General features: G+C 35.6%; 1 protein-coding gene across 1 annotated transcript in view; it reads left to right on the top strand.

The window, feature by feature from the left end:
- The first annotated feature begins 406 nt into the window (after positions 1 to 406).
- The window catches only part of Alg12 (Alg12 alpha-1,6-mannosyltransferase), a 44,044-nt gene continuing 29,869 nt past the window's right edge, over positions 407 to 14,581 (top strand). The window contains exons 1-4 of the mRNA XM_083118899.1: positions 407 to 599; positions 2,916 to 3,041; positions 10,179 to 10,311; positions 11,877 to 12,050. Of these exons, the coding sequence (XP_082975025.1) occupies positions 561 to 599; positions 2,916 to 3,041; positions 10,179 to 10,311; positions 11,877 to 12,050 (472 nt within the window). The 5' untranslated portion in view covers positions 407 to 560. The remainder of the gene's footprint in view (positions 600 to 2,915; positions 3,042 to 10,178; positions 10,312 to 11,876; positions 12,051 to 14,581) is intronic.

Genomic DNA, 14,581 nt, shown 5'->3' with positions numbered 1-14,581 from the left:
TTTAAACACTAAATTGCATTTAGCTGATCTGGAAACAGAAGTCTCAATATCATTCTTTTTCTTTAGAAAATTGTTAAAAAAATTAGTCAAAAATATTAGTCACAGTAGAAACGCTGAACCGCTGAACTCTTCAATCAAAATTTTGTTCTTGTAGATGTGGCTAACGAATGGTGTTACTATTTGACCAATAACGCAATAAATATTAACGTTGCTACTGCCATGAACTAGATCACTGATATTTTATGCTATTTGATATATTTTTAATTATATACCATATTGCTAAGGTTATCCAGTAGGGTCAACCTATCTCCCATAAAAATAAAACTGTTATTTTCAGACATTCGGTTTTCTCAACAAGGTGGGATAATTTTCTACACCGCAGTTGTCTCTCTTTCTTACTGCCACGGAGAATATACCGGTCCGGCTGCTTTAGCTTTAGAAAAATTAGTGATGATTTTGCTTTTCAAGTGGATTTGAAGTGTTTCTAACAATTGCTGACATGTTCTAATATTTTCTGGAAAATAAATTTTGCAGAGTATCTCGAAAACAGTGAAACACGGATGGCCGGTAGAGATTGGTTTATTTTGGATAGTCTCAAAGTATGAACTATATTTATAATTTTATGAATGATTAGTAATAATTCGTTGACGTAATTGAGAATCTAAATGTAAATAATGTAGAAGATTGCCCAAACATTAGGAAAATTCCATGATATAAAAATTACAATAATTATTTGTTAGGAAACTGCAATTTATATTAATCTCTTTTCTGATTTTTTTAAAAGTTGAGTATGTCGAATTGTTGGAATTGTGCAGCTTGCTGGGTGAACTACAAGTGCCGGCGATTTGTTTCAATACAATGGAAATTATTTAGGGACTACTTGTTACTTGTCATGTAAAAAAGAGGAACGACTTAAGATGACCGGACCCCTCTCCGATTTTCTTCATATTTGGCATACACACTAATTGAGGCCTCCTAATCACGAATCTGAAGTTAAAAGTTGTCGGAAACTTCTAGAAATTGCAAAATAAGCAAAAATAAGGCATTAGTTTTCGGAATGGAAACCGTCTATTTTCGCTAAATTTTTTGTTTCACAAGCAAATATATATATATATTCCTGATACTACCAGGACACCAAATTTTAACTATGTTTGCCTAACCTAACCACACGTCAATGATTCGTGAGGCTAGCGCCAATGGTTCGTGAGACTAGCGTCAAAGGTTCGCAATTATTTTGCAATTTCTAGATCCTGATACTACCACGACACGAAATTTTAACTGTTTGCCTAACCTAACCACACTTCAATGGTTCATGGGGCTAGTGTCAATGGTTCGCAATTATTTACCAATTTCTAGAAGTTTCCGACAAATTTTAACTTCAGGTTCGTCTTTAGCAGTCCTCAATTAGTAAGTATGCCAAATATGAAAAAAATCGAAGAGGGGTCTGGTCATCTTAGTCATACCAAAAAAGACGTAGAAGCTATGGAAGTAGCTTGCTTAGAATGGGTAAAAAATTACTATTCCACAAACACATGTAACTTCTTTGTTTCGTCATTCTTAACATTCGTACTTACCTATCTGGCTTTGCGGAACATTCTTTAAGGTGTATTCACGTTTTTATGATGAAATTGATGAATGAACGCACCTACACCCAGGCTGGGATTCAAACTTGGAACCCTGGGCGTCGTAGCGCAACGTGCTAACCACTCCGCCACAGAGGCTGGCATATTATCAAAGTGAATTATAAGAAATATTTCTTATCTCATTAACATTTTTGCAGTTCTTTTCGCAATATTGTAATATTTAATACTTGCACAGAAGTGAAGTAGAACTTCCAAAGTATGTTGATAGAGCTATAGTTATTTTGATTACATAACGTAATTTCCATGGCAAATAACAGTAATTCTTTATAGCATTGTTGCCTTGTAATCAAGGGGTCATGGGTTCGATATCCAGTGGAGGCATATAGTGGTTTGGATCCCACCTTACACCGTAGGTCCAATCCCTATTAGCCTTACTGTGTATAAGCTGGACTTAAAACACCAAATCAATCAATGAAAACAGGAATTCTTGCCCTTTCTAAAAATAAATTCTGCCTAGAGTATCTAAATGACTGAAATACTCAGCTAATATATTGCATTATCAAAATTGATCAAGATGACTGAAATAGCATTATCAAAATTGATCAAGATGACTGAATTAGCATTATCAAAATTGATCAAGATAATATAATGCACTAAAAGACCTGTGGGCAGTTGGCAGCAGCAACCATTGTTGAGAAGAGTTAATGTAATTCTTTTCTTCCTAAATTAATTATTCTAAGGCTCAAAATATAATTTTCCTTCAAAATAGTATAATCATATACAAGCATACTTTTTATTTGACCTTCGGCAGACGGGACTTTTACAAAATAAATTTTTGCTGGACAGGAGATTTTCAGGTGAACAGTGAAGTATATATAAAAAAAGAGAGATAGAAGATATCAAACTAAATCAAACATCAACCTTCTGCGATGATTAGTTCTAAGTCTGTGATCTGTTTTGTACATAGTATAATTTGATAACCCCACACTTTTAAACTCAAATTAATTTATTTTAAAAGAAATAGCTACAATACTCATATTGCCTCCATATGAATATAAATGAACAAGAAAACAGAAATGAGAGTAATGTGCTACTGGTGGTGTTTAAATGTTAACTAACTTGTAATCAAATTGATTGCAGAAGAGTTGAATTTTTTAACAGGTATGCATGTATATTACTCACAAGTGGACATAGATCATCCAAGTTTTAGCTAAATTTAATATTTTGTCTTGTGTCAAATATCACAGAAAATACTCAGATGATATCAAATTTTCATTTGAATGTTAAATGTAGGTCTTCCATTTTACTGAAGTTGTTTTTGTTTTTTTCCAGATGGACCAGATAATAATCTTCGTTGCTTTAATCCACTTGCTATACTCACCATATACAAAAGTGGAGGAGAGTTTTAATTTACAGGCTATGCATGATATTCTCTATCAGAAGTACAACTTATCCGAGGTAAGAAATTGTCATCTCTTAAATTAGATTCCCTGATATGAAATCCTGGTTGTATTTAATATAAGGGGTGACCTTTTTGCAAGGCAAACAAATATCGACCTCACTCTCTCACAACATGTGTGTTCTCAAACTCCAGCCCAAGTCTTACAAGTAGGTTACGCATATGTCATGTTGACATCATTATCGAAGCTGTCCCAACCTGTAGTTTACGAACAGCATGGTGAATCTGGTTGCTTGACTCTTGAGCTGATGCATGTTTAACAGCAGTTGATTTGCTTTTGGAAGTAGTAGGAGGTGTAATATGGTACTAATTCTCGCCACTGTTTAAAGCCCGGCTACATTAATAGAATTTTTTACAACTTTTAGAAATTGGCACAGAAAATAACTGAAACAATCAACAAATAACATGCCATGAAACATATCGAAAATAATTATTTGGTAATAGTTTACTATTGTTCGGACAGATTTCTTCATTTCTACAGAAGAAACTACTTACCGTAATAAGTTCCTGTAGTATTGTCTAACATCGGGAAGGTGTTTTGTGTGAAATTTAGGTAAGTTTTCCATATCCTGGAAACGGATTTCTTCAAATTTAAAAGTTTGGGGCTCATTTGGGGGCAGGTGACTCCGGCCAATTTCTAACATGCCTTTAACAGGGGGTCTATAGAGGGAGCCGGAGTGGAGGCGGGGCCGCTTTAGCTGTTGGGGCGGTAGGTCAATTACCCCAGGGGCGGAGCCCGGAATCTGTGGGAAATTTGTACTCAAAAATTTCAAAACGAAAATAATTTTTTAGTTTAAATTTCCCACCGATTCCAGGATGGATATCCCCAAAAACCATTCACGGAATGTTCCGCGAAGCAGATAGGTAAGTAGGAATGTCAAAAATTGACGAAACTAAGAAGTTATAGGTGTCCGAAGGATAGTAAACTTTTACCGTTGCAGAACCTAACTTGACTGAAGTTAAAGATGTTATTAAAAGGCTAAGGAATAACAAAGCACCTGTGGCCGAGTGGTTAGCACATCGCGCTGCGACGCCAAGGGTCTCGGGTTTGAATCCCGGTTGGGCTTGGTTGTTTGTGAATGTCCATTCATCCATTTCATCACTCATCCCATCTTCGCAAATTAGCCAAGAGGCACAAAACGCAAAGTAAAATAAACTAAATCAAATCAAACATTTAGTTTAAAGTTTGGTTTATTTTTATTTCTGGGCCTCTTTCAAAGTTCCACATGGCCTAGTGCAGTATTTTCCAGAAATATTTTTAAAAAATGACTGAAAATGAAACAGAGGGTGTGATACAGGATTATTATTATTATTTGACTTTGTAAAGCTTTAGAATGAATTGATTGCTCTCTATTCTTCCCCCATACATGAACTAGTACCATATATGAACACGAACAATATTCATAACATTATGATTGAAACTTACAAGTTGGCTACACTCATTTTGTCAATACCAGCTTCAACTGCATCAGTGTAACAATCTTTTTCAGCATTAACAAGAATTAATAATTATATTAGAGCAACCCAATCGCAAGAAAGATTAAGTGCACTTGGTATATTATTCATTGAAAAAGAGCTGCTTCTGAAAATTAAAGCATTGTCCTCATTTTACGAAGATGTTATAAGGGAATTTACCACTCAAAGCAGAAGAACAGAATTTACATTTAAATTATTTTAATTAAGTCTGGTCTTTTGTTCCTGAATATCTGATTGTAATTTAGACCTCTACTATAATGTTATTTGCATAAACCAAACAAACCTAAATTGTGAATCTCCAATAAACTGTTTATAAATTTCAAGTGATTTTATAATTTTATGAAGACTTCCACATCAGACATCAAACCTGGTGAGTTTTGAACTTATTATCCATATTTCATTACTTTATACATTATGCAATATTTAGTAATGTTAATGTGCAAATCGTCAACTATTGAATACGTATAATGCTATCCCCCATTCCATAATATATATGTTTTAAAAAATTTGTGTACAGCATGCCCTTTATGAAAATCCAGGATACACCACTGAGTGGGGCTATCCATCAATGTTTTGTGGGGCTACCCGTGCATGGTTCGTGTGGCTATCAGATCAGAAGTCCAAAATTAGTTAATCTACCAAATATTAACGAAATTCAAGATACTTTCTTACCCTAACCTTACCAGAAAAAGTTTCTTGCGGATATGAGTTAAATCTTTTCCCAATGAGCACATATTGTAACAAAATATAAGTTTCGTAGCACTAACATCCTTACTGCCCAAGATGCCATTTTTCTATAAGAATGCTCGAACACCATTGCCAAACCTACCTCTAATCAAAGTCCGCAGTCCACATGCTCTTCTACCTCGTCGTTCTCACTGACGAAGCAACAACTAATGCTCTGCAAGTAACGAAGGAACAGTGTGGCAATTCTGTAGACAGCCCTAAGAAAGCGGAACGTCACTTGTTCATATCATCAAACATGGTTGTTATGTTTATGTATGGAGAATGATTGCGGTAGTGAAGAACGTAATTTTGCAACATATATAGATGTAAGTGTACAATTTTTACACGTAACCTCCAAATCTTAACTCCAGATACTTTACCAGGACTGCATATTTAGTGAGTATAAGAAGTAGGAAAGGAATTGGAGACATTCTCTATATTGTGCATTCATACCAATAATTTGTTTAATATGGAATAAAGAAGAAATCCCTCAACACTGGAAAGAATCCATAATTGTTCCTGTGTTTAAAAAAGGTGATAAAATGAACTGCAATAATTACGTGGAATATATCTACTCTCAACAACATATAAAATATTATCTAACATTATTTTAGCAAGACTAACCCCATATGCTAATGAAATTATAGGTGATTATCAATGTGGATTTAAATGTAACGGATCAAATTTTTCACATCAGACGGATATCTGAGAAAAATTGGGAATATAATCAAAATATCCATCAGCTATTCATTGATTTCAAAAAAGCATATGATTCTGTCCAAAGAGATAAATTATATAATTTATTAGTAGAGTTTGGCACCAGTGAAACAGAAAGTAAAATCCGTGTGGGTATTAATATGTCTGACAAATTTACAATTCATGATGGGTTAAAACAAGGAGATGCATTATCTCCATTGCTCTTTAATTTTGCCTTAGAATATGCTGTTAGGAAGGTAAGAGAAACTAACGAAGGACGAAAATTAAATGGTGTGACTGAGTTGTTAGCATATGCAGATGATGTAGACTTACTGGGGGATGATGTGAATACAATTAAGAATAATGCTAAAATATTTTTCAAAACTACTAAAGAGATAGGTTTGGAAGTTAACAAAGAGAAAACTAAATATATGCTTACAGGCCGAAACCAAGTGTTAGGTAATAATCAAAATCTAATTATTGATAACTACTCGTTTGAACCAGTTTCCAAATTCAAATACTTAGGAGTAATATTAACAAATGAAAATTATATTAAAGAGGAAATAAAAAGTAGGCTTAATTCAGGAAATGCATGTTACTTCTCTCTTCATAAACTTTTGTCTTCTCGTTTAATATCTAAGAAACTAAAAGTTAAAATATACAAAACAGTAATTTTGCCTGTAGTATTATATGGATGTGAAACTTGGTCCCTTACATTGAAAGAGGAACATAAATTGAGAGTATTTGAAAATAAGATCCTTAGGAAAATCTTTGGACCTAAAAGGGATGAGGAGACAGGTGAGTGGAGAAGGTTACATAATTTAGAACTACATAATTTGTATTCATGTCCAGATATTATTAGAATAATTAAATCAAGAAGACTTAGGTGGGCAGGCCATGTGGCACGAATGGGAGAGGAGAGAGGAGTTTTACAGGAAACCTGATGGTAAGAGACCTGTAGGAAGGCCAAGACGAAGATGGAGGGACAACGTTGAGATGGACCTAAAGGAAATCTGTAGGGATGGAAAAGATTGGGTAGATCTTGCTCAAGATAGGGACAGATGGAAGGTCTGTGTTGCTTCAGCCATGAACCTTCGGGTTCAAGAAGTTAAGAGAGTTAGTTAGTTATGATAATGTCCTGCACAACAGCCCAGCCCAGCTAATCAAGAAAAAAAATGAAAACATGTTAAATTCCAGCAGATGAGTGTAAACATATTCGGCTTACTTGGCTTGTAAGATTTGAAAACTATTCTTTTTGATGTGGCCAAGTTGGCTGACTGCAGATGAAAACTGGCAGAAAATGTGATGCAGCATCTTTCTTTCAATGACCATTTATTTCATCCCTTCGTAAGTCAGGAAACAACTGAAGGAAAATTTGTTGTTAATATTTTTTTATAATTTTTTTAATGGATTAGAAAAAAATCCAGAGATAGCTGGGATAGGGTATAGTAGGGATGTAAAGTCATGTGACTGATCTTCATGAAAGAAATATTTTAGGTGTGTTGTCATGCTATTTTACTCTGTACTTTGTAATGGCTCCCTGAAGTTTCCTTCATTTCCAATTTTGCAGCCCAAGATAACTATTTATGGTGCTCATTCTATCTATACACTGTCATCGTAATTTGCGAAGTTTGATGACTGTATATACCCATCAAATACATATAATGATTTATTAAATTCACCACCCAGCGTACGTGAAGGAAACTGTGGGTGGTAAAGGCAGCCAGGGACATGGTGCTGATCACATCGGTCGTGATCAAGAACATGTGCGGCCCTAACTCCACACCCCCTATGCTCTTTTATTGCATGGTGCAAAGCACAGGGGAACACTTTACTTTAATTTTACTTTTAAATTCTCCAAAGAAAGGTGCTTCATCACATTTTCTGCCAGTTTTCGTCTGCAGTCAGCCAACTTGGCCACATCAAGAAGAATAGCTTTCAAATCTTACAAGGCAAGTAAGCTGAATGTGTCATGGAACTGGAAGTTCTCAAACAAATGTAGCCAGTTTACAAATGCAAGGAATATACCTTGGAAACTGCATTTGTGTGCTAATTTCCTGGACCTCTGCGATGGCGGAGTGGTAGTGTCGTCACCTTGCATTCAAGGGATCTCAGGTTTGATACTAGGTGGAGGCACATAGTGGTTCGGATTCCACTTTAAACTGCAGGTCCAGACCTGATTAGCCTATCTGTGCATAAAATGGACTTAAAAACAAAAACTCAAACTGTAGAAATTTTAGATCTCATAAGTGCACATATATTTTTAGTACCAGTACATTTTTGCTAGGCAGAAAAAACCCTGGTACTCTTTATATATAAACGGGTTTTGCTGTAGCGATTTAAATTGCTCAGCGGAGCAACCTGCTGACCAAGAATTTCCCACAAAAGCAGCCATCAAGTTTTCTCAAGGGCATTGCGTTGCATCCTCTTGTTTACGGGCAGCATTCAGCTGTGGAAACAACTTCGGCACGATGTGTGCCAGAAACATGAAAATGCACGTGTGAAGTGAGAAGAAAACAATGAACGAATTATTGCTACCCAGAGAGTAAATGATAAAAGAAGGGGAGGGACAAGACACTTGATGACTATAGTTAAATGACATGATACCTCTACACAAGATGCCATAACCTATAATAATGAAGGCAATGGGCTTTTCAAAATAAATTGATTAGGACAAAAGAAGAAGATTAGTGCAGATATACAGAACTTTTCCCATACAATACTCACTTAGCTTTTATCACACCACACCAGTAATAATTATCTTAACTTTACTTACATATGGTTTTAATTGAAAATCCAAATCCATATTTAAAGTAACAAAAGTAGGTGTTAAAACACTGTAATGAAGTACCGACTTTTGCATGAAACTATTCATAAATGATGCCTATTATTTTTTGTGGAAGCTGCCACCTCTGTGTGGAAATGTCTTTTGTTTCCTGAAATGTCAGTAAAATAGGTGTTTTGTAGCTTTATGTTTATTGGTTCTTTCAGTTTGATGCATGTTTTTGCTGTTATGCATTCAATCAGGAAGTATTCATTCATTCATTCTTTTCTACCCAGGGGCAGGTCTTTCCTTGCAACCTCCATGCTGTTCGATCTTCAGCTCTTTGCTTTGTAGCAGCGTAGGACCCATTTATTTTGATGTCGTTAATCATTTGGAATTTTCTTCTTTCCCAGATTTTCTCTCCGTCGACCATTCCTTCAATATTATCCCTTAGGATACAGTTTCTTCTCATCCAGTGGTCCAACCAATTCCTTTTTCATGATTATCTCCAGCATTCATCATCTCTTTTCCCAATTCTTTCTAGCACTGTTTCATTTCTCACTTTTTCTGTCCATTTCACCTGTACCATTCGTCTCCATAACCACATTTCCAGAGCTTCCAGTCGCTTTTTCTCACTTGTTCTCGGTGTCCATGTTTCTGCACCATATAGAGTTACACTCCATACAAAGCACTTCATTAGTCTTTTCCTCAGTTCATACGTTCACAGAAAATATTTTTGCTTTCTATTGAATGCTTCCTTCGCTATTGCTATTCTTACTTTTATTTCTTGGCTGCATTTCATATCACTGCTTATGGTGCATCCAAGATATTTAAAGCTGTCTACTTGATCGATTGTCTTTCCTCTGATGCTCACTTTTGCCTTCCTCTGCTTTCTTCCGATCACCATTTCACATTTATTTTCATCCCAAAGTGTTCACAGTGGGTGTTAATTTCTTGTAGCATGGTGTTTATGTTTCTTTAATTTTCTACCAACATAGCCATATCATCTGCAAATCTTATCCAAGACATTTTCCTTCCTTCAACTGCTACTCCTCCCTTGCTCTCGAAACAGTTTTTAACTATTTCTTCTAAATAGATGTTGAATAATGTAGGGGAACCCCTCTTCCAATTTCACTTCAGGAAGTATATAGGTGGAAAATTCAAGTTCCGGAGCCCTGGTCCTCAAATAGCCATCACAGCCGTAATACCGGTTGCCCCATGTAATACAATGTACCTTCGTGGTGATGCATATAGCACCGTTGCAAAACCCTTTACATGCCCTTAAGTGCTGTCCCTTGGCAATAGTTGACAATGCGTTCTAGGTGGTGAGTAAGTGAGATTTAACAACAGAGTGTATTCATGGGATAAAACTTCTGATTGTGTGTATGTGCTTGTAAGAACCGTAAACTGCAAGAGGAATAATTCTACAATGCATACAAGAAAAATTGATGTATGTTATTTCTTGATTTTTCAGTACGACCATCATGAATTTCCTGGTGTAGTTCCTCGTACATTCCTTGGACCTCTTGTAGTTTCTACATTGGCATATCCAGTGGTTCTACTCACAAATGCTATGGATTTTGGGAAATTTTGTGCCCAGTATGTTGGTGAGTTATTGCTTTTCTTTGTTGATTGCTGTTTTTGTTTCTTTAACACTTTCTTGTCTTAAGGGGTAACCCTTGCAACGTCACTTCCATGTAGTACACCCTGGACTGCATTTTGCAGACCAGCGAGGCTTTGGCATCTGGACTCTCAGGCAGTATAACTTCATCTTCGCAATTAGTCGGGGCATAATTATATAGAGTAACTAGGACATAATTGTGTATTTATAAACAAAATTTTGAAATTTTACACTAAATTACTGGCTATTACTGAAGATATTAGTAAAATTAGCAGTAAAGTTTCTGATTAACCAATGAGTCATTATGTCTGTAAACGGCTTATAACCAACACAGTACCAAATCATGTATCCTGTTCTCTATTCTGTCTGCTGTTCTGTGGATATTTTTGATAGTTTTATGATATCCTAAACCTCTCTCTTTTTTTACTGCAAATATCCAAGAAACAGTTAATGGAATCCATTCAGACTCTCAATTCTTGAAGACAATTTTTTTCAAATTTAGATTATCTGTATGGTTTTCCAAAGTTCAAAATTCTTCAGTAATGTCATTGCTGCGGTGGACTCAGAATTTAGCAGATGTAAGTATCCAATGTGAATAAGAGAAGAAATAAATGAGTACAGTTTGTCTAGTTACTGAGAATTCCTTCAATTCTGAAAATTTGGCAAGAATTGTGTGTAAATTGATTCATCTGAAATGGGGAAAAAATTGCACTACCTAGTAATTCAAATCCTATGAACTCTAGATATTCTTTGTAGATTCTGATGTACATATATTTCTTAGATTTAGTTTTCTTTTGTTTCCATTTACACACACTATTGTTTGAAAAATGATGTTTATGACAGAAAACAAAAGGAGAAACTCATTGCTATATATTTTGCCAACATCGCTTGCAGAGTATCTGTACCCTTTCTGTGCAAATAGTGATGCGAGACAGCTCCATCAACGAGCACACACACACACGAGAGGGAACGGCATTGCATGAAGGGGGAGAGAGTGACTGCAGTTACCAGCATTCGAGCAGTGTATAATGCATGTTAATGAAAGTTTCCTTAGTAAATGCTGTAGATATGTAGAAGCAGAAAGACATCATTTCCAACATCTCTTGTAACAAGGTACATGCTCATTTAATTGTAACTGTCAATGTAATTGTACGAGCTTATTTCATCACATAGCTAACATTTACACTTACGCAGATGTTGCAGCCAGTTTGGGAGCAGACACGCTCTCATTGACTGTCACGCTAGCCGCTGCTTCTCGGCCACTGAGGCCATGAAAGGCACAATAGAATATACGTAGGTTACACTATTGATATTAACAGTATAGACTTTATGACCACAGACAGTATAAAAGTAATGAAATACCTTACTTTAGGCATGTGTTATTTACACAGTCCTCGTACACTACTGTTCACATAAAGTGGCACACTTTATAGAGTTAAACATGTGAAGTGTGAGCCATTTTATCTGAACAGAAGTGCACACTTGTCACATTTTTCAAATGCTAATGCTGAAATTAATTTGTTTTAACATATTGGTGAATGTTTGTTTCAGTTCGAGCTATTCTGGCACTGTGTGTAATCCTTGCATTCAAGATGTTCAGGCAAGAAATCCAAGAATATTTTGGGCCACGATTCACTACATGGTTTGTAGCGATTACAGTGAGCCAGTATCACTTCATGTATTATCTCAGTAGACCACTACCAAACATTATGGCTCTCCCATTAGGTAAGGTGGCTGATTTTTTATACTTTTCGAACATTTCTATCAGTTTTAGAACTGTTAAATATTTTATTTGTGTTTGTTTTTTTAAATCTTTTGAGCTGTAGATAATTTTCTGTTTACTAAAGTGACATTTAAAAAAAAAAATAAAAAAATGGAAAATCAGAGTGAGTGCAGTGAGAAACTTCTATGTAAATGTATAAATGTAAGTGTGGCTTTCATTCAAGTAACTTTCTCCTTTGATTCACATTTCTTTGTAATAAATGCTATGGAAGAACGTGAATTATTAAGAGCCATTAGTTTGAAATTCGAACAAAAAAGGGATGTTTGGATAGTTGTATTTTTTGATTGCCTTCATATGTTTATATGTTGAAGTAGGTCATGAGAAATGAATATTGTGTAATTCTGAGACCTTGAAATTTTTTTCCTCCCCTGTACAAAATGTCAAAGTTCAAGGTCAGCCCACTCATTTTTCTTGAAAAGTGAAACAAGGGTAAGTTCGGAGTGCTGTATCCTTGGAAATCAACAACATCCCAAAGTTTTGTTTTCATATACTGTTAATATAAGAATGGTTCCTTATATACATTCAATTGTTTTGAATGGACATTGTTGCTTTCCATTGTTATGCGTCAACAAAGAGGGTCCAAATTGCAGTTTTTTCCTGCTTTCAGCTCTTAATATCTTGGTTAAGCAACAGTACCCCATAGATTTGTTTACTGGGCATTGAAGCTCACTATTAGGACAAGCTACCTGATATAGCACATTACTGCGATATTGATGCTGTTATCAAATATAACCCTTTGAATACTCAAAAGTTGTGAAATCTGCATCTTTAGAATTAGGCCTATCAAAACAGCATCAAGGTAAAAATACACTAAGTATGCCAACTTGTAGGTGAATATCTGTTCTAACACAAGTAAATGAAAAAAACTTTGGGGTCTCGTCCCACTTTTGAGAAAATAATTTGTAAAGTATTAGGAAATGTCAATGTAAATTATCACACTTCCTTCCCTATGAGAAAGTGGAACAGACCTTCCTCCTACTTTTCTTTGTTCCAAATGGAACAGCCCATGTCTTGACAAGTTGTGGGACAGTTTTCATTTTCCTTTCTTTGATGATAGTGTAGTGGTAACGTCGCCTCCTCCTATTAAAGGTGTCCCTGGTCCTGGTGTGATCCAAGGTTGAGGTACAAGTTATTCGGGTCCCACTTTAAACTGCAAATCCCGATTATCCTTCCTGTGCATATAGTGGGCTTAGAATGAGTGACGTACCAAGGACTTCCGAAAGGGAGGGGCACCTATACATTTTTTAGTAGCCAGCCATTTTTCCCCCATCTTTTCTTGCCTTTGGCCAAAGAGGGGTTATAATAACCCCCCTCCCTTGGGCAGGATTGCAATAAGAGTATATTTGTAAAATATTCAGTATTATTTTACTAAAGATAACAAAATTTACTTGTGAAAATTTGTACTTGTAACAATACTATGCTGTTTGTGCTAGATTCCCAAAATAAACAAATTTCAGTTAAGGTAGGCCTAGGAGCGGATCTTCGTCATGGAGTGGTGTCACCACAGCATGCCACGATGCCAGGGGTCCCGGGTTCGAATCCTGGTCTGGGGACGATTGTTCTTTGTGAATTTTGCTTCAATAATTTCATATCATCACCACTCATTCTCATTGTCGTGATTAGCTAAAAGTGGTAGAAAAGCAACGTAAAATAACTCAATATCAAGCAGTCAATCTCAAATAGGCCTATAGGGAGAAGCAGGCTTATGATATTTCCATCATATTTAATATTGTTATTGCAAATAACCAACGTGCTTTTTTTATCAACTTGGCAATTGTTTTAAAGCAATTTTAAAACAGACACAAATTTATATTTTTGGGTACTTCACCTTGCAAGCATAATGGGGTACTCCAAATGTGCTTGGTTTTCTTTGAATTGTGGTGCAGACAAAGAAAGGAAAATGAAAACTGTCCCACAACTTGTCAAGACATGGGCTGTTCCATTTGGAACAAAGAAAAGTAGAAGGAAGGTCTATTCCACTTTCTGATAGGGGAGGAAGTGTGATAATTTACATTGACATTTCCTAATATTTTAAAAAAATATTTTCTCAAAAGTGGGACGAGACCCCAAAGTTTTTTTTCATTTATTTGTGTTAGAACAGATATTCACCTACAAGTTGGCATACTTAGTGTATTTTTACCTTGATGCTGTTTTGAGATAGGCCTAATTCTAAAGATGCAGATTTCACAATTTTTGAGTATTCAAAGGGTTATATCTGCTAACAGCATCAATATCGCAGTAATGTGCTATATCAGGTAGCTTGTCCTAATAGTGAGCTTCAATGCCCAGTAAACAAATCTATGGGGTACTGTTGCTTAACCAAGATATTAAGAGCTGAAAGCAGGAAAAAACTGCAATTTGGACCCTCTTTGTTGTCGCATAACAATGGAAAGCAACAATGTCCATTCAAAACAATTGAATGTATGTAAGGAACCATTCTTACATTAACAGTATATGAAAAAAAAACTTTGGG

This window comes from Lepisma saccharinum, chromosome 3, assembly GCF_977018435.1.
Source record: "Lepisma saccharinum chromosome 3, izLepSacc3.1, whole genome shotgun sequence".
Lineage (NCBI taxonomy): Eukaryota > Metazoa > Arthropoda > Insecta > Zygentoma > Lepismatidae > Lepisma > Lepisma saccharinum.
The sequence above is the reverse complement of the archived record's forward strand: the minus strand, read 5'-3'. Positions and strand labels throughout refer to the sequence as shown.